Below are 23,502 nucleotides of genomic sequence, written 5' to 3' on the forward strand. Positions count from 1 at the left end.
ATCCTGCTAATCGCACATGCAGACCAATCAAATTCATGGATCACGATAATCATACATGCCAACCGCTGTAATGCATGGATCATGCTAATGGCACATGCTGACTGCTCTAATGCATGGATCCTGTTAATCGCACATGCAGACCCATCAAATGCATGGATCACGATAACCATACATGCCAACCGCTGTAATGCATGGATCATGCTAATCGCAAATGCTGACTGCTCTAATGCATGGATCATGCTGATCGCACATGCAGACCCATCAAATGCATGGATTATGATAACTATACATGCCAACTGCTCTAATGCATGGATCCTGCTAATCGCACATGCAGACCCATCAAATGCATGGATCATGATAACCATACATGTCAACCGCTGTAATGCATGGATCATGCTAATGGCACATGCTGACTGCTCTAATGCATGGATCCTGTTAATCGCACATGCAGACCCATCAAATGCATGGATCATGATAACCATACATGCCAACCGCTGTAATGCATGGATCATGCTAATCGCACATGCTGACTGCTCTAATGCATGGATCCTGCTAATCGCACATGCAGACCAATCAAATTCATGGATCACGATAACCATACATGCCAACCGCTGTAATGCATGGATCATGCTAATGGCACATGCCGACTGCTCTAATGCATGGATCCTGTTAATCGCACATGCAGACCCATCAAATGCATGGATCATGATAACCACACATGCCAACCGCTGTAATGCATGGATCATGCTAATGGCACATGCTGACTGCTCTAATGCATGGATCCTGCTAATCGCACATGCAGACCCATCAAATGCATGGATCACGATAACCATACATGCCAACTGCTGTAATGCATGGATCATGCTAATGGCACATGCTGACTGCTCTAATGCATGGATCCTGTTAATCGCACATGCAGACCCATCAAATGCATGGATCATGATAACCATACATGCCAACCGCTGTAATGCATGGATCATGCTAATCGCACATGCTGACTGCTCTAATGCATGGATCCTGCTAATCGCACATGCAGACCAATCAAATTCATGGATCACGATAATCATACATGCCAACCGCTGTAATGCATGGATCATGCTAATGGCACATGCTGACTGCTCTAATGCATGGATCCTGTTAATCGCACATGCAGACCCATCAAATGCATGGATCACGATAACCATACATGCCAACCGCTGTAATGCATGGATCATGCTAATCGCAAATGCTGACTGCTCTAATGCATGGATCATGCTAATCGCACATGCAGACCCATCAAATGCATGGATTATGATAACTATACATGCCAACTACTCTAATGCATGGATCATGTTAATCACACATGCAGACCCATCAAAAGCATGGATCATGATAACCGTACATGCCAACCGCTCTAATGCGCGTCCCTCTCTTGTGTTCAACCACAGGAGCGCCATGCTGACAACTTGATCCAGAACCAGCACTATCAGGTATGGGGTGACCCAGGACTTGGCGTGGGATGGCGGGAATCAGGCTGACTGTGAATCATCAGATTTTAAAGGAATATTACAGACACAGCAAAGAGCAGCGTTGTGAGTGCAATGGGATCAGAGATTAGGATTCTGAATGAAAACAGCTTATCCTTAAAATATAAAAAGTACTAAATATCCCAATAATCAATTAGCAGTCAATGATGAGCAAGTCAGCATATTTCAAAGTTCAAGTTTGAACCATAAAAAGAAAAAATTAGCACCTTATTAAATTCACATTTTAAATGTTATCGAATCAATCATTCCAAATGAAAAGTACTTATAATGTAGATACGGCTGACACTGAATAACACTGGCATACACCCAAAGCCACCCCTCCTCCTCGACTCTCAGTAACGTTACTTCCTTTTTAAACATGCAAATTCATGCAGATATATGCCGGTCCTCATTTTCACCTCCGGCTATACATGTGTTTCGAGTATGAGGGGAACGAAATAGTTTTCCTAAGTAAACTCAAAACGCAAATATGTCTGTGCTCAAATAGTCCAGCTGCCGAACATCCTCACTGCAATCTTTGGGAACAAACATCCAAAAACCCATTCCAGGAGCAGGGGTGCACGCTGTGCTCAGGGGGTCTCTGAGGAGTAGGACCCAGCTTGTGGTCTCTCCCTTTCAGGAGGTCATTAGGAACCTGGTCAAGAGGTACGTCGCCGCCATGATCCGGAGCGCCAAGACCAATGAAGGGCTCACGGAAGAGAACTTCAAGGTACACTCACGCTCCAGAACCTTCCTGACTCAAGACTTAAGTTCTATATTGTCAACACATCCATGTACAAGTACACACAATAGTTTCTCTTGGGTTTGCCTGTGGTGCTACAAATAAATACAAGTATAATAAATTACAGACAAGAAGAGAGAGCCAAGCAACTGTGCAGATACCCCCACTTTTCTGGAGCTGTAAAATGCTGGCTGTTAAATGTAAATCACTTTGCAAGTGTCAGCTCAGTCTCTATATGTTAACATGAGTACTGTGGTCACCCAACAGGAGCTGAAGCAGGACATCTCCAGCTTCCGCTATGAGGTGCTGGACCTGCTGGGGAACAGGAAGCTACCACGGCGCACCTACTCCTCCAGCAGTGACATCACCCTCAAGGACGAGGCTACTGAGAGTGGCGATGATGGGATAGGCCCAGGGGCAGCACTGAGCCTGGGCAGAGACAGTGGGCGGGATGGTGGCAAAGGGAAGGGCGTGACCTTCAACCTGTCGTCATCCGGCAGGAAGAGCCGCGAGGCGGCGTTCAGTGTATCCGCCCTCTTCAAGTCCATGTCGGCCTTTGGGGTGTCGGTGGAGGACAAACCAAAGAGCAACGGGCTGAAGAAGTCCTCCTCGTCCTCACCACCCCCTCCCGACCCCGCCTCCTCCTCCTCGTCTGTCCGGAATGGGGGCAGGTTCCAGCGCCTGGCCGGCACCAAGAGGGACTCTCTGAAGCGCATAGGGCTGCTGTTCTCTCGCATGAACGGCCACGTGCCAGAGCCACACTGCGAGGCCGCCTACAGTATCTCCGACGGCCTGCTGCAGCCGCCCGCCACCTGGCCCGACCTCAGCTTCACCCCCGAGCGCCATGTCACGCGCAGTGAGGTGAACCTGAGCCGCCTTGGCACTGCGGGGGGCCAGCAGGACCCGGCAGCAGTGCTCCAACCCGACCGCACCCCCCCGTCCTCCCTGCACTGCTCTTCCAGCTTCGCTGCCTCCAGCTCACACCTCCTGGACTCTAGTGAGGACGTGTTCGAGGGTTGGGCAGGGCCCTGCGATGGGCTGGACTCCTCCCACTGGGAGGCAGAGCAAGAGGAGTCGGTGACAACAAAGCTATAAAGCAGGCCTGCCGGCACGCTGAGGGACACTGACGTGACCGGTGGAGCTTTGCCGGTCTGCACACCGGTCTGCACGTCTGACACAAGCTTGTGGACCGCACCTGCAGCCGGGCCAGCAGGGCAGGCACGCAGCAGGGCAGGCACGCAGCAGGGCAGGCACGCAGCAGGGCAGGCACGCAGCAGGGCAGGCACGCACGCAGCAGGGCAGGCACGCACGCAGCAGGGCAGGCCGGACCATGCACGCTTACCACGTGATACCCAGGGCTCCTTTATTAAACACTATTATTAGCTTAGAAGGAAAACAGAAAAATGACAAAAAAACAAACGAAGAGCTTAGTTTATTGCAATAGTAGTATGAACATAGCTGACACCCACGTCAAAGGCTTTCATCCTCCACCTGCCTGTGGAATTTTCTGTAACCTGAAAATACCCTTTTCCATCAAAAAATAACCAATTTAGCTCAGAAATAGCATTACCTTGATGTTTATGTTGATGCGAGGGATCACAAGGTTGACCCTTGGTGTCGAACCTCATTCCCTCGCTGGGGCTGGTATTCGTGGCGTCTGGATGAACCGTTGATGAGCCGGGAATCGCGGGAGCCATCCCTGGGGGCCCTGTGCCGCTGCCATGCACCCCCTGCTCCCCGCCAGGGCTGACAGGTGCCGCCGGGGGCAGCCCCGGAGGAATGGAAGTTGGCACTGTGAGCGGACCGGCTGAGCAGTCAGGAGACGCCGTTTCCCATCTGGCTACTTTTTATACCTGGGTCGTCCATCTGCGACGGCGGCATAGAAACACCAACCCATCCGCTTTTGCCAAAGCATCACTGTCAAATAGCACCCCCTGTTGGACATCCTGCAGTAAAAGGGAAACATCTTCACTTTTAAGGGGTGCTGTAGAACCCACTGTGAAGCGGTATGCAGGGAGATCTCACAGGGGTGATCCTGCCAGCTTGCAGGCAGTGGCTGTGCCAGGACAGGTGGTGGTGGTGGTGGTGGGGGGGGGAGTGTCAGTGTCCCTCATTAATTTTGACCATTCAGCCTCATCACTGTGTCAGTCCTCTTCAGATGAATGAGTCTGAAATAGAATCCAAACTGGTTTTATGAATGACTTCACATGCATGGTGTTCCTAGCACATTTTCTTACACACACCCATCTCATTTTTCCATGTTCCGTTTTCAGCTACTCTTCTAAGGAATGGTTTCATTCAATACTCAACTTACTTCACAGACGGGAGAATTTACAAGGTTTATGAGGGAATTTTGTTTCTCTTAGAAAAACTTATTTTTTTAACGCGTGTTCTCAGAAATGCAGATTTGTTACGATTTATTATTTTTTTTAAAGACACGTACAATAAAACACGCCCGATTGAGTTTTGCCCATCGAGAATGTGAGACGTGGTTTTTTTTAGGGTTTTTTTCGTTCTTTGTGAGGCAAGACGCATCTCCAAGAGCGATGGCACAGAGAATCTTCCACAGAAACATTTCTTAAACCTGTACCAAACGAGCTAAAGCTAACTTTCCTTTCTTTTGATAATTCAACAGCACTGTTGACTAAAAAGTATATTGAATAAAAATATGGACGTAATCATCTGCTCGGATTTTTTTTCCCCCCGACCCCCCCACCACCAGCACACTGGGCACCTTTCTCCAGCTGCTCTGCTTAATGACTCAATTAACACAAACACTCTCAGCCCTTTCTGTCACTCCTGTATGATCAAGTACAGTGATGATCGGACCTTTGTGATGTACAGGGCTTCCCAAAGTGGGGCTCGCAAGAGGGTTTACAGATTGTTAATTTAAAAAAGCGGAAAAATTCCATTGTAGCCAGACCCGGTTAATTGCGATAAGTCTAGCGAGGTGGTCATCCTACTTTCGCCGAGTCTCCATGGAGGTACATAGTTAAAGGCCGACACTCAAATGTCAGCTGTAAACTGAGCCTGGTGCTCAGACGAGCCCATAATCGGGGTCCTAGGCAGCTCCTGACCCGATTCCCAGATCATTGTGCCGTCTTCCCCATAACAGCCCCAATCAGTTGTCCACTCTCCTTGCTGTCCATCCTCGCAGACCTCCATTCAGATTTTCCCCTCATATGTACAGACAGAACAAGATTAAATTGTTTTACAAACAAGTTCAGGAGGATGAGCATGTGACCCAGAATGGCCACCCACCCATTCCTTACCCAGCCTCTCTGTTTCCAGGCTCACAGGAAGGTACAGCTTTCTCACGCTCCCTCTGTCTACAGCTCCGCTCGAACCCAAGGCGCCTGTCGATACGTGTGAGATGCACAGGGATCCTTTCTGTGCATCGGAAACCACACACAGAGCTGGTTTGGTGGCATGATCGAGCTGTACGACGGCCACTAAACCCACTGAGAATTCCAGGCATTCAGCACCCCCCTCAACCCCATTCACAGCTTCGCTTCCGAGTATCTCCACAGAAACACTTCCACTTCTGTTCTAAATGCTTCTTTTCCACTCCATTAGCACCCCTTTGAACAGCCCTACTTCCTCACACCAAACACAGCACTCCCTCACTTCTTCAGCTGCAAGGACCCCAGCGCCACACCCTGAAAAAACTGATAAAACCCTGGTTCCCTTAGGGAGACCTAAACAGAAATATCCAATTTGGCAAAACGGGGAAAAAAAAAAGAAAATGACCCCTCAGCCCCTTCAAAGTACTGAACGCTGAGCTTTTAGCTGAAGGAGCGCATCCATCACGCTAACGGCCAGTCGCCAACGGTGAAAGTGTAGAAAGGAAGCTGCCGTGAGGGCTGAGCGTTTAGCCTAGGAGCAGTTCCAGCACGCTAACAGCCAGTCGCTAGCGGTGAAAGTATAGAGTCACTTCAGCCTTTGCTCTGAGAGATCTGTAGAGTCACCACAGGAGGGGAAATTCACTATTAAAAAAAGGTTAGTCAAATATCCAAGTAGCTGAACAAGCTCTGTGAAGGAGGCCCTCTCCAGCAAAAACAACGGAGAGGTGGAGCGACATGAACACGCGCTTCCAATGAGGCACCAGGGGCACGTGCTTGGGAAAACAAGTTTATTAATGCAAACCTAAAAATAACGTACAAAAACACTCAGGAACATAAATATCTCCCCTGAAAGGTGTGCAGGAACCGGGGTGTGAACAGCCAAACCTGGGATTACAGACAGACCCAGAAACAAAAGTGAAGTTTAACCACGTGGGGCAGCAGCCAGGCAGCTTGTCACTGATGCTGTGAGGGGTGTGCTGTACTCTAACAAGCGAGCCGTTACATGCTGGGCGGGATGAATGGGCCCGGGTGGGCAGGTGTAGCGATGTAGCTGATGGGATGGGAGGGGGAGGCGCAAAAGGAGGCGTGCAGAGGGGGCTGGGTGGGGCCAGGGGTCCAGGGCGTGATATAGTGGAAGCTTGTGGGGAGCACAGGAACATAGGACTCGTAGGAATGCGGGGAGGGCTGGCCGCAGTGCTCCTGTACCATGGGGTAGAACACAGTGCCTGGGGCGGCCGGGGGAGGGTCCAGGGGCAAGGGGGCACCTGGGGTGGCGGGAAAAACAAAAACAAGCCACACAGGTCACATCCATGGACACCAAAGATAACCAGACCCACCCACCCTAGCAAAAGCAGCCATTCTGACCATAGGCGGAGAGCTCCCCCTGGGGGTCGGGGACTGCATGGCCCGCTTCGGGGTACGCCTGAGGCACACTGCTGTAGGGCTGGAAGGGTGGTGCGTCAGCGCTGGGTGGCTGGTACACCTGCTGCATCTGCACCATAGAGTGCCAGTAACTCTGCTGGTACCACTGGTGGGGGGGGGGGGGCACACATTAGGGCCGTCTCTGAGTTCAGGCTGCTTAGAGACACTATGCTGACACCTCCAGCCTTACACTGAGAGGCAAGGAACACCCACCGGACGATAAAGCACCTCAGGAACGAGAACCTGAGTGCAGCCCTTAGCTGGACTGGATCAGTGTGAAGTTTTACCTAGTGGCTGGAGTGCCAATCCTGCCACCACCCCCCTCAAATTTCCCTGCCACCAAGTCCCAATTCGAAGCACTTGCAGGTTAAGGGCCTTGCTCAAGAGTCCAACAGAGTGGTACCACACCAGGAATTCATAGGGTTTGAACCAGTAACCTTCGGATCTCTGGCCCAGACCCTTGGAGACACTGCTCTGCCCCTTAGAGAGAGGGGAGAAAATGCAGCCAGAATGCAGTGCAACCACCACCTGCATTCCCATCGCGCATCAGACCCAGGTTCCAGCACTTCCATCTTTCAGGGGCCCTCAGATATTGAGGGGAGCTACAGACAGGCCCATGGAAACCAGAACGGCATCCTGCTGCCCAACATCCACAGCTGCTGCTGTCCTCAACTTACTGCAGTTTCAATGGCCACTGTTTTCAGATGACCTGCTTTTTGAAAGCACACTGTGATTAAATGTGACCTGTGTGCTCACAACAGCTGGAATTTGAAAGCCAGCATTAAGTTCAGTCATTTCAAGCAGGCCCCTCCCCCGTTAAGCTTCAAAGACCCACAGCCCCACTGTTTTTACGGATACCCCCCAGGACGCGTCTCGGTGGGCTGAGGCCGTCTCTTCCTGGTCCTGCTGCACCTGTGGCAGAGAATCCTTCACAGATGGAAGACATTTGCTTCCTGGTGATCCAAGAGCCATGAGGCATCAGCGACAGTTTGTCCGATGACGCGGGATCCAGTACAGACCATCTGCAGAGCATAGCACTATGCACCCGGTATGCGGCTAGCAAACGCTTCGGAAAATGATTATTGAACAAGACCAGGACGTACAAGGTGCCGTGATGCTCCAAAACCATGAGGTACTGTGTGTGTCCTAAACATATGACCATTCACTTCTGGTCTCTGATGTAATTGTTACAGGGAACAAAACCATAAATTGTGCATCAAAGCCCTTTGAAATCCGTCAGACATTCCGCGTGGCTCGAGGCCCATGCGGTACCATTACGAGCTGTAATCCCACGGCTGTGTCACTTACTTGAACTCCCAAGTTAAAGTAATACTGGAGGACCTTGCAGTCTGGGGGAGGGAGAGACAGAATTATGTTACCGTGAAACATCATTACATCCTTGAGTGAAAAGGCAGATTGCGGGCGTCTCATGGAAGCCTGAGATGAAGCGGCTGTCTGGCACCCTGACCTTGGGGTAGGTCACTGCCATTGGGGTCACAGGAATACGGCGGCGGGGGGGGCACTCCGACGGCTTCCCCCATCTCATTAACAAACCAAGGCGGCGTGGGGGGGTATGGCACAGAGAAGACTACCAAACGGCAGAGAACAAACAGCAGTAATGAGGGGCAGTGTTCAGTAAAGTGCGTTAGGGTATTGCGCACTCCTCACAACATCAATGATTCAACAAACAGCTATAATGAGTGTTCAGTAAAGTGCGTTAGGGTGTATGTGGGATTACCCGGCCTGCCCATGGACTGAGGTGGCAGCATGGTGCTTTGGGTTAGACCCGAAGAGGGTGCCAGTGAGCCCGGTGGGGTCTGAGAGCTGCCCAAGGATGAGGAGGAGTTGGAGGTGAAGATGGCTGCAGGGGCAGTGTTGACTGTGGGGGAGGAGGAGATGACAGCCGACTTCACAACCACCTAGAGAAGAGGTAGTGTCAAGGGCGAACAGACCACAGAGGTGTCACACAATCCCAGAGCAGGAGGGCAGCAGTACCTGTTGGGAGTAACTGTAGGTGGCGACGCCCTCTTGTGGAGATCCAGCACGAGATCCTCCTTCCTGAATAGTCTACAGAATTAGGGTGATTTTAAATAATAATAATAATAATAATAATAATAATAATAATAATGTTCGCTGGTATAACATGGATACCTGAAATCTAGCACATAGACTATATGGACAAAAGTACTGGGACACGCCTTTTAAATCACTGAAGACCCACTACCACAGGGGTATAAAATCAAGCATTAGCCAAGCAGTCAGGGTTCCAAACATTTGTGAAAGAAAGAGTCTTTCTGATAAGTTCAGTGAATTCAAAGTAGGCACTGTCATAGGCTGCCATTGCCATTGTGAAATTTCTTTCCTGCTAGATATTCCACGGTCAACTGTAAGTGGTATTATTTCAAACTGGAAGCATTTAGGAACAACAGAAACTCAGCCGCGAAGTGACAGACCACGTAAAAGTAACAGAGCAGGGTGACAAGAGTGCTGAGGCACACAGGGTGTAAAAGTCTCCAGTGCTCTGCTGACTCAATAACTGCAGAGTCACAAACTTCCTCTGGCATTAACCCCAGCACCAAAACTGTACAGTGGGAGCTGCATGGAATGGGCTTCCATGGCCAAGTAACTGCATGCAAGCCTCACATCACCAAGGGCAATGCCAAACGTTAGATTGGAGTGGTGTAAGGCAAGACGCCATTGAACACTGGAGCAGTGGAAACATGTTCTGTGGAGTGACAGATCATGGTTCTCTGACTGGCTATCTGATGGATGAGTCTGGGTTTGCCAGTTGCCAGGAGAACGTTACCTGCCTGACTGCATTGTGCCAACTGTAAAGTTTGGTGGAGAAGGGATAAGGGTATGGGGAGGTTTTACAGGGGATGAGCTTGGCCTCTTAGTTCCAGTGAAGGGAACTCAATGCCTCAGCATACCAAGACATTTTGGACAATTCTATGCTTCCAACATTATGGGGACAGTTTGGGGAAAAGCTTTTTCTGTTCCAACATGACTGTACCCCAGTGCACAAAGCAAGATCCATAAAGACATGGTTGAGTGAGTTTGGTGTGGAAGAACCTGACTGGCTCTACCGAGCCCTGATCTCAACCACATCGAACACCACTGAGATGAATTCGCACGGAGATTGGAAATGTTTGCCCATTCAGCTTCTGCGAGGTCAGGCATTGATGTTGGATCTGGCCTGGTTTACAGACACTTCAAAATCTTACGTAAAGCCTTCCAGGAAGTGGCAGCTGTTATAGTGGCAACTCCATACTGATGCCTATGGATTTGGAATGGGATGTAATAAAAGCTCTGGTAGGTGCAATGGTCAGATGTCACAATACTTATATCCATATGGCATATACTTATATCATTAAAGGCAGAGTGTTTCCGGGGAGGACAGATTGCGGGTTTGCGGAGCGTTGAGGACGTACCAAGTTGGCGGTCGACTCGGCGGCAGCGAACACAGAGGGATTCTGGTAACCAGGGTCTGTGGAGGAGCAAGTGATACACCTTTAAAGAGCACAGCTCCAGAACTTCAGTCTTCTGTAAGATATTTAACACTAGAGCTGCCAATGAATGTCAAACTCGTTTAACCACCAAGACAGACATAAAACGGCACATGAAACCCTTGTTTGCATGAATGTGCGATCTGTGGCGATTACAGCAGTGAATCTAACACCCACAACCAAAAACCTGCATGTTCCTAACAGTGGCGGCTTGGTCGAGAAATCGTAAAAACGAAGAGTTTTCAAACACAGACTATTTTGTGTGTCAGAGAAACAGATGTAGTTTTTTGGGGATTTCATGTTCATTGAGGTTTGCATTGTTGCTCCGACAAATATAAAATGAAATATAAAATGAATACATTACCTGTGTCACTTTTGATCTTTGCAAGATTAATCGTTTTTCCAAGCTTAAGTGATCATTTCTTCTGGTATATATGCTGAAGCAAGGCTTTTATTACAGTGTGGGATTAGATTAAATTTGTGAAATTAATCTTATCAAAAGCAATACTTACATCAATGAGCACAAAATCATGAGAAACACGCTGCATTACAGGCTTTTTGGGGGGTAACAGCCCCCTGCTGTGAGAATTATTGACTGTCCCATTGTTTTCTTGATGGCTGAGCACTATACTAATGCCATGGCCCACTAACAAAAACCACAGGTGCGATAGGCAGCAGTACGTGCCGCTTGCGGTAAAGGAGGTCGAAAAACGTTGGTGGCTCTAGTGTTAAAGGCCCCCCCCCCCCATCACCTCCAATGTTCAGTGTCAATGAGCACGAACAGACCTGTGGCTGTGTACATGTAATCCTCCGGATATTCACCTGTGGTGGACATGGAAGCAAACCAGTCAGCTTATACAGACTCTACCACTCAGCATCCTGGGAAATTTACCAGCATTCTTCCAGATGCTCGTTCTTGGTGCATAAGCAGGGCTTATGGAAGAGTGGGGGGCGTACTCTTCTAACCCTGGTCCCCCCCTCCTACCCCACTCAGTCCTGGCCCCCCCCCCACCCCACCCCTCCTACCCCACTCAGTCCTGGCCCCCCCACCCCTCCTACCCCTCCTACCCCACTCAGTCCTGCCCCCCCCCCCCCCACCCCTCCTACCCCACTCAGTCCTGGCCCCCCCCCCCCCCCCCCCCACCCCTCCTACCCCACTCAGTCCTGCCCCCCCCCCCCCCACCCCTCCTACCCCACTCAGTCCTGGCCCCCCCACCCCTCCTACCCCTCCTACCCCACTCAGTCCTGGCCCCCCCCCCCCCCCCCACCCCTCCTACCCCACTCAGTCCTGCCCCCCCCCCCCCCCCCCTCCTACCCCACTCAGTCCTGCCCCCCCCCCCCCCCCACCCCACCCCTCCTACCCCACTCAGTCCTGGCCCCCCCCCACCCCTCCTACCCCTCCTACCCCACTCAGTCCTGGCCCCCCCCCCACCCCCACCCCTCCTACCCCATTTGCTCTGGTACCCCCCCAACCCCACTCAGTCCTGGTCCCCCCCCCACCCCGCTTGTCCATGGTCCCCCCCCCCCCCCACTCAGTCCTGGTCCCCCCCCCACCCCGCTTGTCCCTGGTTCCCTGCCCCCACCCCACTCAGCCCTGGTCCCCCCCCCCCACCACTCCTACCCTGCTTGCCCCTGGTTCTGCCCCCCCTACCCTGCTCGCCGCCATTGCTCCTCTCATCAGGGTCCTCCTCAGACGAGGTCATGGTCTGCTTGCCAGCTGCTGGGATGGGGCTGTGTCCCCTCTGCACCCAGAAGGTGGTGGAAGCCGGCACAATGGAGCTAGGAACCGCCTGTCCCTGGAGACAGAGGGACACGCATGCCAAGTCACAGGACTCCAAAGCCAATCAAATCCTTCCACCCCGTCATAACCCGGAGCCTTTTCATGGGTTTACCCGACTGTCTCAGAGATTTTACTTGTCAGAACAGAGATGAGGCTTCACAGGACCACTAACATTTTTTCATTCAATAGGACGGAAGTCTTTTAAAGGCCACAAAGTTGTGATCAAAGCTAAAGGACGACAACAAACACTTCAAGGTTTGCCAGACAGCAATCAGGGACAGGACAGGACAGGACAGGACAGGAACATGCCGGGACATTAAGAACCTGTCGAGAAGGACCCACAATAACAGTGGGCTGTGGGCAGGGCTCAATGACCTTAACCTACAGAGCATCAGCGAGGCTGCGGTGTGGTCAGAATTCCTGTACGGATTACCAGACTCCCAGTCTCAGCCAGCACAGATCCAGCAGATCTCAAGTTACGCCATTCAGCTTGGTAATGGGGCGAGCCAACTCACAGGCAGGGGAGGGAAGGCGGCCTCGTCTCCTTCCTCGATCTCGTAGAAGGTGATGGTGCCCTCCACATCCGCGGGCTCTTCCCCGCTCTCAGGGACGAAGCTGAACTGGCACTCCTTACTGGCCGCCTGGCGCCGACTTCTGCCACAGGAGCTAAAAGCGAGCCACGTTCACGGTATCCATGGAAGACCCAGACTCCCCCACAGCAGGTCACCGTTAACAAAGCTGAACACCCCGAGATGCAGAATGGCCCCCATACGGTCCGCTGTTCTGGTTCAGTTAAGACTTTCTTTGGGCTGTGACTCCACCCCTGCTAACGAGGGGTGTAATTCCGGCCGAATGCCCAATGCCAGGCACGCCCACTTACCGTGACCGGTAGGAGTAGCTGTCACAGGTCTGGTAGCAGCGTTTGCCAGGGTTTGTGTAGTACGCCACCTCGGGGGCCACCAGATGGTGCCGGTTCAGAAAGCGGGCGGAGCTTCAGGCAGAGGCGGGATGAGAAAGTCTCGTTAGAGAAGGTAATGACATTGAACTCATAAAGCCATAAAGCCCAAGCGACATTAAAATGCCAGGGTGGTCCTGCCTGGACTTAACACTCGGAATGCTTCCCCCCGCACCGCAAGGATAGATCACAGCAAAGTGATTCCCCCGATCCTGGAAACCGACATTCCGAAAACACTTTCCCGATTTTCTCTACAACGTGAACAGTCAATAAACCCCAGGCTCACCAACGAGACAAAATCATCCAGGGTACATCAGGAAAAACTACAAGAAGTTCCTATAGCAACATGAGAACCAATGACGCCGATATGGTGGGAAAAGGCACACACACAGTGTAACAGCGCAGTGTTACCGCACGCATCTCCCTACATGGTTAAAGCAAGACTGACTGACAACATGGAGACTGCTTTCAGTAAAGTCACCATAAGCAGCACAGCGTACCAAGGCTCAGCCTGGGCACCGCACAGCTACACACTGACCTTGGGGGCCTGTAACAGACACAGCGTACCAAGGCTCAGCCTGGGCACCGCACAGCCACACACTGACCTTGGGGGCCTGTAACCGACACAGCGTACCAAGGCTCAGCCTGGGCACCCCACAGCAACACACTGACCTTGGGGGCCTGTAACCGACACAGCGTACCAAGGCTCAGCCTGGGCACCGCACAGCCACACACTGACCTTGGGGGCCTGTAACCGACACAGCGTACCAAGGCTCAGCCTGGGCACCATACAGCCACACACTGACCTTGGGGGCCTGTAACCAACACAGCGTACCAAGGCTCAGCCTGGGCACCGCACAGCCACACACTCACCTTGGAGGCCCATATCCACGGGGGGCCCTCGGGCCTGGGTGGGCTCTGTACTGCTCGTAGGGCAGGCCAGGTGGTGGGGGGTGAGTGTGCATGGGGGGGGCACGGCCAGATGGAACCCCAGTGGGGCTGGGCTGCAGGCGAGGAGGGAGGCCAGGCTGGGAGCGGCTGTAGGACACAGCCAGCAGCATCTCCTTCCCTTTGGGCTTCTTGAAGAAGCGGCGCTTCCCTCTCATATCTGAGTCTGGGGGGGGAACAACGATTTCAACTGCAGGACACGGTCATCATAGACTTCCAGTGGGTCCACACACCGAATGACTGAAGTCCATGAGAACTCAGTACACTGACAGTGGCACAGAGAACACTGCACTACTACACACAGACAGTAAGGTGCAATATTTGGGATGGGGCTGCTCTTCAGATAATAGTCGTTCCTCATTCCACATCTAAAGAAAAACACTACTTAGAATCTACCTTCACTCCATGGCAGATGATCCGTTCTTATGCTAATATGCAAAATGTTCTGCTCAGTGTATTCACAGAGCAAAATGAATATGTCTGTGTACAAATCCAAAGCCGCTCCCCCCCCCCCCTCCAAGAGTTTTGTAGCTGTGGATGATAGCAGCAGGTGCACACCAACAGAAATTACACAGACTGGTGCTCGTCGCTGACATCTCAGCTCATTTACTCTCATAGCAAAAGCCGCTGCGAGCACAAGCACACTCCATTAGAACGCTATCGCTAGCAAAACCATTGTTGCACAGCCAAGCTCTCAGATGTGCCAAGTGGAGCTTTGGGGGCGGGGGGTATCGTACCGAGCTCCCCCGGGTACTGCTCGGACCTGGCGAAGGGCCCCTTGCGGCCGGCACACACGTTCCAGGCCGGGACGGGGTTCACAGGCTTGAGGTTGGTCAGGGACACCAGGTGCCTGGGGGGAGGAAGAAGTCAGAGCCCCCAGACGCTCAGCTGATAACCTAACCCCGGGCGGGGTTCGGGTTCGGGGGGCAGGAGGTGGCGCCACTCACTTCTCCCCGAGCTCCTCGATGAAGACTGTGACGGCACTGGCATGCGTGCCCACCTCCTGGATGAAGGCGTTGTAGAACTTCCCCTTGGGGTCCAAACGCACCTGCAGAAGCCCAGGACACGTTCTGACAGCCCAAAGCAGCCGCCGCTCACCCAGCAGGGGCTCACAGACATCTCACAGCTGCCTTACGCAAGTCCTCAGTAAATCCTCTTAGTTTGGGCATTAATGCATTTATGTTTTTTGTGGAAGAACATCCCTTTGTTAACACCAATGACATTTCTAGCTAATTATTCAGGGTATTCTGGCTTTATAGTTTACTCATGGCATAGACGGCACTGCATCTTATTTAAGCATCATTAACTAATGATTGTGTGTTTAAAGCTGTAAACACAGTGGCTTCAGCAGCACCTACCTTCTTAGCACCCAAACAGCATCTAATACACCAGTGTATTCATCATCAGCCCACTGTCGAACACTGTCCGACACCAGGCAGAATATCAAAGTCTCCGGGTTCGAACTGTACTGTAGCACCCCCTGCCTGCAGCCACTGCAGTGGACACCCTCGTACCTGGCATTTGTCGCCCAGGAAGTACTGTCTGCCAGCAAACACCATGTAGTCAGTCTTCTGCATTTCTGCCCCACAGCCATGGAAGACAAATAGAGAGGCATGAAAGCTCGGCGAAAAGCTCCGTGGTCCTCAAGCAAACCGAGCGAAACGAAACGAGCAAACGAGCAAAGGCAGGGACAGAGGGCAGACACCTGCGGACTTCTGAACCTTCATTTCATTTGCAATCCCATCCGATACCAGCACTGCCTTAGACAGTTTTAGCCTCCACTAGGCCTGTACAACATGCAGTGTTAATTTGGACATCATACACTATGTCTCGGTCCTTGCGATGTATGGTCAACTGGGCTGGGAGTCAGCCTCGGAGGCATGTAATTTTTCATACATATACATTTCACGCATATACATACATACTGCAGTATGAGGAATATTCAAAAGCAACATTATTCATGCATTTTGAAACCTCATCGACAAAGTTCGCCAATTTTCGGGGGTGGGGCTCATGGCATGAATCAACGGGCGGAGATTTTCACTGAAACACAATCAAAACAAAACAAGCTTGGTAATTTTCATAATTTATTTTAAATGATTCTCAAGATCATTTAGCGTATTTAAGCGTAAGGTTGCCCATACTTTCGCTCATTGACCCAATCGATCATTTTCATCCTTGCTGGTGCTCTCAGACAGTGTGGCGCGTTTGCAAGAAATTTAGCAAAAAATAAAAGGAGAAAAAAAGTAAACAAGAAATGGACACTAAATGGCAGCCTTCCGCTGCATGGAAATATTCTGAATTCCATAGACATAGTATTGAGCAAAAATATGCAATTAGATCAGCAACATCAGCTTATCTGATACACTGGTGGTAGCTAAGTTCCATGTGGCTGTGGCTGATTCTAAGTACATTTAACAGTTCCTGTTTTGCTTTGTAAATATCACAAAAATTCAGTGTGAATTGAATTTTGAATCCAGTAGTGTGCAACGCCTCCACACCGTCTTTGGCCAAACCACCTTAAATTGATTATATTAGGTTTTAAAATAAAATTGCCTGATTGATAACAGGGTTTCTGCAGGTTTCAACAAGTTAAAATTTAAGATTTTTAAAGACCTTTTTAAGACCGTTATGAATGCAATTTAAAATCTATTTCACATCCATACCAACAGAAAACAATGAAAGGTATGAAGGAAAATCAAATTACAAAGTAATTTCACATTCTAAATGTATATCCAGTTTTGTTTTTTTATGCGAGAAGACGCCATGTTGGCTCACACACCACAGGGTGCGCTCCAAGATCTAACCAGGATGTGTGTCGCGTTTTTTGGGTCCACGTTGGTTCCGTTTTGTCATTTTGTTACAGCGTGATCATTTTTTCCCAAATACACATTTAAAAACAAGACGTACATTTACGCTTTAAACTTAATAAAAGTTACGTTGACGTCATAATCCAATCAATTACTAAGATCCCTAAAAAAATGTATTCAAGATATTTTAAGGCATCAAAGGTCCAAAACTCAGATTACTTGATTTCAGACTTGAGGCCCCACGGAAACCTTGCACTACTCCACTATCGTTTAGCTAATAAACTAACACACTTGCAACATTTCAGAAACCGCAGCACTGGCTTCCCCGATTCACCCCGGAATCACAGACAGACATTACGGATCGTGCCAAAATAGTCACGGATCAAATTTAGAAAGAAGTGCCAACCGTGGGCCACAATTAGGGATAAACGCTACAAAACAAGACAGAGCTCTGGAAGACTGACACAGCCCAATTAGTCAGTCAGTAACAATGCAGCCCCACACTTAGCCAGGGCTGTATTAAAATTAACAGAAGTCAAAGGCAGCATTGATGAGCTGCAAGAGGCAGACAAAGCAGCAGTCAACTCACTGGATAGCCTGCTACTGGACAGCAGGCTGGCAGGGCACGCTCTGCACCGGCAGGGCGCGCTATATACCGGCAGGGCGCGCTATATACCGGCAGGGCGCGCTATATACCGGCAGGGCACTATGTACCTTTCCGACAGTCGTGCCAGACATCAAACTCCACATTGCGGTACATCTCTGGGTCCAGAGCCTTGAGAGCTTTGTAAGGCAGAGAGAGCTTAGCAGCACCCTCTAGAACCTGGGGAAAAAAAGCCCGATTACCACAGTGCAGCTGTCAATGGGAGATGATCTTTTGTGCAGGATACTGACCTTTGACTCCTCAGCCGACAGTCTCACTTTGTCCTCCGAATGACAGAGACCATTCAGCTCCCAGTCCTCCCTGTCGAGGATTCAGACCAACAGAATTAGAAACATTTTGATGTGAGGAGCCCCAAAAAAGGAAGTTCTTTTGTGAAGATTAGAGACATGTGTGTGACCAGATCAGTGCTTCTCAACCCGGTCCTTGACCTACGTTTTTGCTCCCTCAAAAGAGTAAGCTGTCTGGGAGCCCAAGGACCGATTTGAGAAACACATCAGTGTACAGACTTCCTGTTCAGTTCCAGTTCAGACGTGCCCGTTTGAAAGCAGCACCAAGCGACCAGAAATGGGTTTTTGCTCCTTTACCTCCAAACTGAGACCTGCTACCCAAACGACAATCGGTCTACTACTAACTTTCCATTCACAAATGCCAAAGTTTACAAGCGAAGCTACAATTTACATATTTAAATATTCAGGAGGACTGCAGCGTTGTTTTTGAGGGTTAACATCAAAATGCCCAGTATGTCTTATCCGAGTTCACCCGTGCATCAATGCAACCTTGCATCCCAGCAATTAGTTAACTGATTAGTGTTGAAGGTGTGACATTAAGCAAGGAGCCCATTTCACAAAACAGACCAGGGGCACATTCAACCTGAAAACGACAGGCAGCATTTTCTTATGAGCTGAATGTCGTTTCCTCGAAACGGTGTGAAACATTGGGCAATAAACCGAGGTACTTTTTCTTTCGATTGTGTGTCATAGGTGTTACCCACACACACACACCAATCAGCAGCAGCATGTACCACGCTGAATTCAAAAGGCAGTGCCTGCAATGGATCCCAGCCATAGTTGAACACGTGTTACAATCAGTCTCCGTTTAAATAAACGTAGCCCAGGTGAGGTCACTTCCCATCTGATATTAATCAGCTGAGTAGCAAGAGCATAAACCCGCCAGCCCAGTCACACGTCTTTACAAAAGGCTTTCAGGTAGCAGATTTAGAATGATGATCCTGCAAAAAGATGCGAGACTGGCACCTATGTCCACGAAGTGACTAACGCAGAGGCTTCTGCTTAAGGACAGAGTGTGTAATCACAGTAAACGTGCAGCCGCATTCATCACGACTCTCCAAAGATGCAGGGATCTGTGTAACTACTACAGCCGTCACAATTACGCGATTAAACTCCATTACTGGATTTAAAAAAAAAAAAAAACATCAATTAACATTTTCCTTCTCGACTACACATCAACACGGCGGAAGGAAGATAGAGCCTGGCTGATGAGGGTGCAAGTAAAGAAGCAGCATGCTGGGGGGGGGGGACACAAATATCAGCACAGCCTGACTGCAATGCAACTTAAAGGGAGATATTCGGGTTTGACAGCCTCAGCCAGTAAGGCGAACATAGCCATTTAGTCTCTCAGAGTAGCATTTACCACTGACTCAAATTATTTACGGTACATAACCATATTTTTCTCTTTTCTGTGACCATATTTTGTGATATTTGAAGTCTGCAATATGTTAGAGTTGAAAATGAACTGTAACCAAGCAGAACTTATCTACCAACATCTTTGCTTGATACATTGGTGGTGCTGCAAGCTAAGCCAGTATCTCCATACGGCCGGAGTCCTTTGGTCATGGGTTCCTGTTCACTTTTCTCTCCTTCACTCATCCTTTCTCACAGTCCTGCCACATTGTCAATGAGTGAATCCAACAACATGCCACATAATGTTGAAAAACAACCATTATTAAAAATGCTAAACTTTCTTAAGTGCCCGAGTACTTATTGATGGACTCAACCCATGCTGACTATCGCAGTGCTCACCATGTGACATCTGCATGTGCATAACACCTCACATCGTGCAGTGAGAGCAGCAGTTACAGAGTGGTTAGTTTAGTGTGTCTGCATGTTCACTGCATGTGGGCGTGGCTTTGACAGATCCTCAAGCTTCCTCCCACTGTCCAAAAACATGCAACTTAAAGTGAATTGGTTTGCCTCAGCTGACCGTAAGCGTGACAGTGAATGCACCCTGCAAAGCCTGGCTGGTTCCTAGCTTGTGCCAATTGCAAAGTATATTACAGGCCTATATAAACAATTGCTTGATTAATCTGACAATTAGTTTACTTTATTAACGTAACATCGTTATAGACCTAAACTGCACCAGTGTAATACCAAGGGCATCCTAATGCCAGAAACACAGGTTACTGCCAGCTGAGAATCTCAGCACCGCGGTAAAAGCAGGTGGGCAGAGCTGGGTGCGCACGCACACAGACCTCTGACAGCGGTCATCTGGCGTGTCGTAACCTGCGTCCTCGCTGCACAGAGACAGGCTGTTACGGTAACGGCGTCCCGCACTGCGAAAGGTATCCAGGGCTGCTTGGACCTCACAGTCGTCGACACCCAGGACCTTGCAGTACAGCAGCTGGTAGAGCAGCGCTGTGAGTGAACAGACACGCACACACACAAGTCAATTACAGACAGAAGTGCCACTTAGCAGTTTATCATCATCATCATCATCATCATCATCATCATCATCATCGAGGACCAACTGAAGTTCCCTTTAACAATGGGAAGGGGGGAATCTTCCGTTATGTGCCTGGTTTCATTTGCAAGCTATCGCAATCTAAGCAGCAGAGGCAGGCAACTCATACAGTGGCACGTGCAGGACTGGTGTACAGACCAGGCCTGGAGCCCATAGCTCTTACCCTGGCAGAAGGCTGCGTCCACCGGGTAGCACCTGGGGTACACAGTATCATAGTGCCCGTTACTGGAGCAGCACAGCAAAATCTGAAAGGGACAGTGAGCGACTCCAGACCATGAGGTGGAACCAGTTACTCAAAAGAGCAAGACAAATGTTCCCATCCTACATCAGCATGCAAATTAGAGACATGCAATTATCTTCTATCTGCAAACACACACACACACACACACACACACAGCTTTATAAGAGCAACAGAAAGTTGAAGTGGCACAGCTGATCTGTACAAGGGCGCCATCTGTTGGACATAGCTGAACCAGACGCTTCTGTCAAAGCACAGACAAGGGGGGGGGGGGGCAGCTTTCCACAGCAAACCTCAATAGGGCTCCGTGTGCCCCCCTACCTTCTCAGGGTACTCCTCATCCGCGATCTCCGTGGGAGGCTTTCCAGGGTACCTGTAAATAACAAAGACCCGCCTGCAAAGATAAATCAGAACTTGTGGTAAGTCAGGCCAAAAGTTTAATATCGGAATCTCAGACGAATCACAGTGGACACAGCCCGCTATGACATAAGCGGCAGAGGCCCACCACGCGCAGAGGCCCACCACGCGCAGCTGTGTGTGCGATTCTGTCTAGTACCGACCAGACGTTTCTAACGGCTACTCCCCTGTATACCACCGCCTTTCTGTATACATATTTTACACTGATTTAAATAAATTTACATAATAGCGTTAATGTTCTTTAAAGGGATTTCAATCACAGAGTTTATAATTTTATTAAACATCAGGAAAAAGCAAGCCCCCCCCCCCCCAAAAAAAACGCTATTATCGATGAGGATGAGGCCATACCTGTATAATAAAGACAGAGCTTTTATCTCCACTTGTCCGGCTGTCTCCTGCCATAAAACAACAGCTGCGTCAAACATCTAATCAACGGAGACGAAATGCGGTAGAGTGCGGACTGACTCACCGTGGGGTCCTCCAAGCGCTCCAGGTACTTCTCAAAGGATCCCTCAACAAACTGGGGAAAACGGAGAGAGAGGAATAAATAAATTGGGAGGAGGGGGGCAGACAGCCAGTCAGCGAGCCGCATTTCGTGACCCGCGGCGATGTGAGAGCCGCAAACGGTCACTTACGGGCTCAAAGTTGCATCTATTAGCCCGCATAAAACTGACGCAGTCCTTTCTGATCTTCTGGTGGTAGTTCTGCGAGTAGTAAAGCTAAACAAACCAAGCAGATGAATAAATGATCCACATATTTGTGGTAATGAAAATGAAAACTTCACTTGCATTTAAAACCATGGGCATAACATGTCTAAATTCAGCTCGAAATGGTAACAGTCGTTCAAATATATAATCACAGAGGAACGACGTAAACTAATTTGTTGATAAACACAAGCAACGACTAACTGAAAATATTTACAAACCGATATACAAATGCAATATTTAAGATAACAAACTATGGTCTGTGAGAGCACTGAAGTAAATACCGGAGCAAACAGTGAGGATAATTCTGTCTGTAAAACACCATGGCAAATTAAATGTCCGTTACAATTTAGGAGCTGTTATGCATAACTTTTTACCTGCTCGGAAACAGCTCGGAATAGACAGGACGCATCCCGAGCCATCATTTTCCGATATAGGCCGATGCTAGCCAGGTAATCGTCCATATTCAAAAAAAACTTCTTCAAGGATTTCTGCATTTTTTCAAAGTAAATCAGAAATAAAAGACAACATTAAACACGCCAAGCTTCATAACTCTCCGTGTAAACGGAAAAAAGGAAGAGCGTGAAGGTGGAAAGTCTCCTTCCCAGTCGGAGGGATCATGCACGTGTTACAAATGCGCACTGATTAGCGGGCGCCGCCCGCGTGCACAGCCCGCCTATGCGCGTGTCTCCGGTGGAGCAGTGGCCGCTACTGCCTGCACTCACCCGAAAAACGTTACCGTGAAAAGCATCCCCCATAACTACTGTGTTGGCCGTCAGAGCATTTTTAGTCAGTGGGGAGGCCTTTTGCTTGTTAGCGGTTTCTGATGGACAGCGTGTCGTTTAACTGTCGTCTATTAAAATGATACTTACTGGAAACAGATGGTTATTTGAATGCTTTCGCAAACGCTAATCTATTATTATCATTATTAATAATAAAGTTTTATATTGGTTTATTTATATGTTGCACGTTTTCGTAAAATGGTGCTTATAAATACCACAGGAGTTATACCGTGTCCTTATTTGATGGTGTACTGATTCGTTTGTTTCTTGCGTAAATGACTTCTGAATAGAAAAATGAAGGGTTGGCCTATTAAAAAAGCAAATTTTGCGCCTTTCAGAACATTTCTTGCTATACAGGTCGAACAGGCCTGCAGCTGGATGCGTGAAACGTGCGACTGTTTCCAAGCGAAAGACAGTTCAGCTACGGGATGTTCAGCGTCGTCTCCTAACCACGGCAAACGAACTTCATAAGCGTTTAAGTGGATTGGAAACCTGAGAGGGACTTTTTAAATTAGACAGGAGCATTATTGTTTTGGGGGCACTAAAACGAACGAAACCTTATTGCCAGGCTAAATCATTTTTAAATTTTGAAAAGTATTAGGCCTGTCATTCCTACAGTAGCAGGGATGAAGTATGTTAACCACAAGTTTTTTTTAAATAACCTACGTTATTTAGTAAGGAAACTGGCATTGTTACAATGTTAATATATATATATATATTTGACATTACACTGATCAGCTGTAACATTAAAACCACTGACAGGTGACGTGAATAACATTGATTATCTCGTTACAATTGCATCTGTCAGGGGCCCATATATATCACGCAAGACAATGCTCAATTCTTGAAGTTAATGTGTTGGAAGCGGGAAAAATGGGCAAGTGTAAAGGCTGATTTATTGGTGTAGATTTTGGAGGCCCTGTACCCC

General features: G+C 49.3%; 2 protein-coding genes across 5 annotated transcripts in view; one reads left to right on the forward strand and one right to left on the reverse strand.

Annotated features, from left to right (window-relative positions):
• LOC125720181 (short transient receptor potential channel 5-like) overlaps positions 1–4,921 on the forward strand; it is a 54,788-nt gene extending 49,867 nt beyond the window's left edge. For both annotated transcript variants that reach the window (XM_048995357.1, XM_048995356.1), the window contains 3 exons: positions 1,428–1,469; positions 2,146–2,235; positions 2,515–4,921. In XM_048995357.1, coding sequence (XP_048851314.1) covers positions 1,428–1,469; positions 2,146–2,235; positions 2,515–3,342 — 960 coding nt within the window. In that variant the 3' untranslated portion in view covers positions 3,343–4,921. The remainder of the gene's footprint in view (positions 1–1,427; positions 1,470–2,145; positions 2,236–2,514) is intronic.
• A 1,444-nt stretch (positions 4,922–6,365) lies between these two features.
• On the reverse strand, positions 6,366–23,031 carry alg13 (ALG13 UDP-N-acetylglucosaminyltransferase subunit). 3 transcript variants are annotated; one of them, XM_048995178.1, is made up of 25 exons: positions 22,804–23,031; positions 22,170–22,283; positions 21,724–21,807; positions 21,558–21,608; positions 21,437–21,483; positions 20,993–21,065; positions 20,597–20,678; positions 20,165–20,327; positions 17,907–17,976; positions 17,727–17,835; positions 15,717–15,781; positions 15,150–15,250; positions 14,940–15,052; positions 14,128–14,368; positions 13,180–13,290; positions 12,815–12,965; positions 12,171–12,315; positions 11,306–11,341; positions 10,445–10,500; positions 9,009–9,080; positions 8,752–8,932; positions 8,482–8,601; positions 8,322–8,362; positions 6,957–7,119; positions 6,366–6,856 (listed from the first exon to the last, which is right to left on the reverse strand). In XM_048995178.1, the coding sequence occupies exons 2-25, from the start codon at positions 22,254–22,256 to the stop codon at positions 6,591–6,593; spliced, it is 2,628 nt and encodes an 875-aa protein (XP_048851135.1). In that variant the 5' UTR covers positions 22,257–22,283; positions 22,804–23,031; the 3' UTR covers positions 6,366–6,590. The 3 variants fall into 3 exon arrangements, with proteins under 3 accessions (XP_048851135.1, XP_048851133.1, XP_048851134.1); XM_048995176.1 differs by lacking the exon at positions 22,804–23,031 and adding an exon at positions 22,518–22,666; XM_048995177.1 differs by lacking the exon at positions 22,804–23,031 and having other exon boundaries at positions 22,170–22,441.
• Between the last annotated feature and the right edge of the window lie 471 nt (positions 23,032–23,502).

Source organism: Brienomyrus brachyistius, chromosome 24 (assembly GCF_023856365.1).
Source record: "Brienomyrus brachyistius isolate T26 chromosome 24, BBRACH_0.4, whole genome shotgun sequence".
Classification (NCBI taxonomy): Eukaryota; Metazoa; Chordata; class Actinopteri; order Osteoglossiformes; family Mormyridae; genus Brienomyrus; species Brienomyrus brachyistius.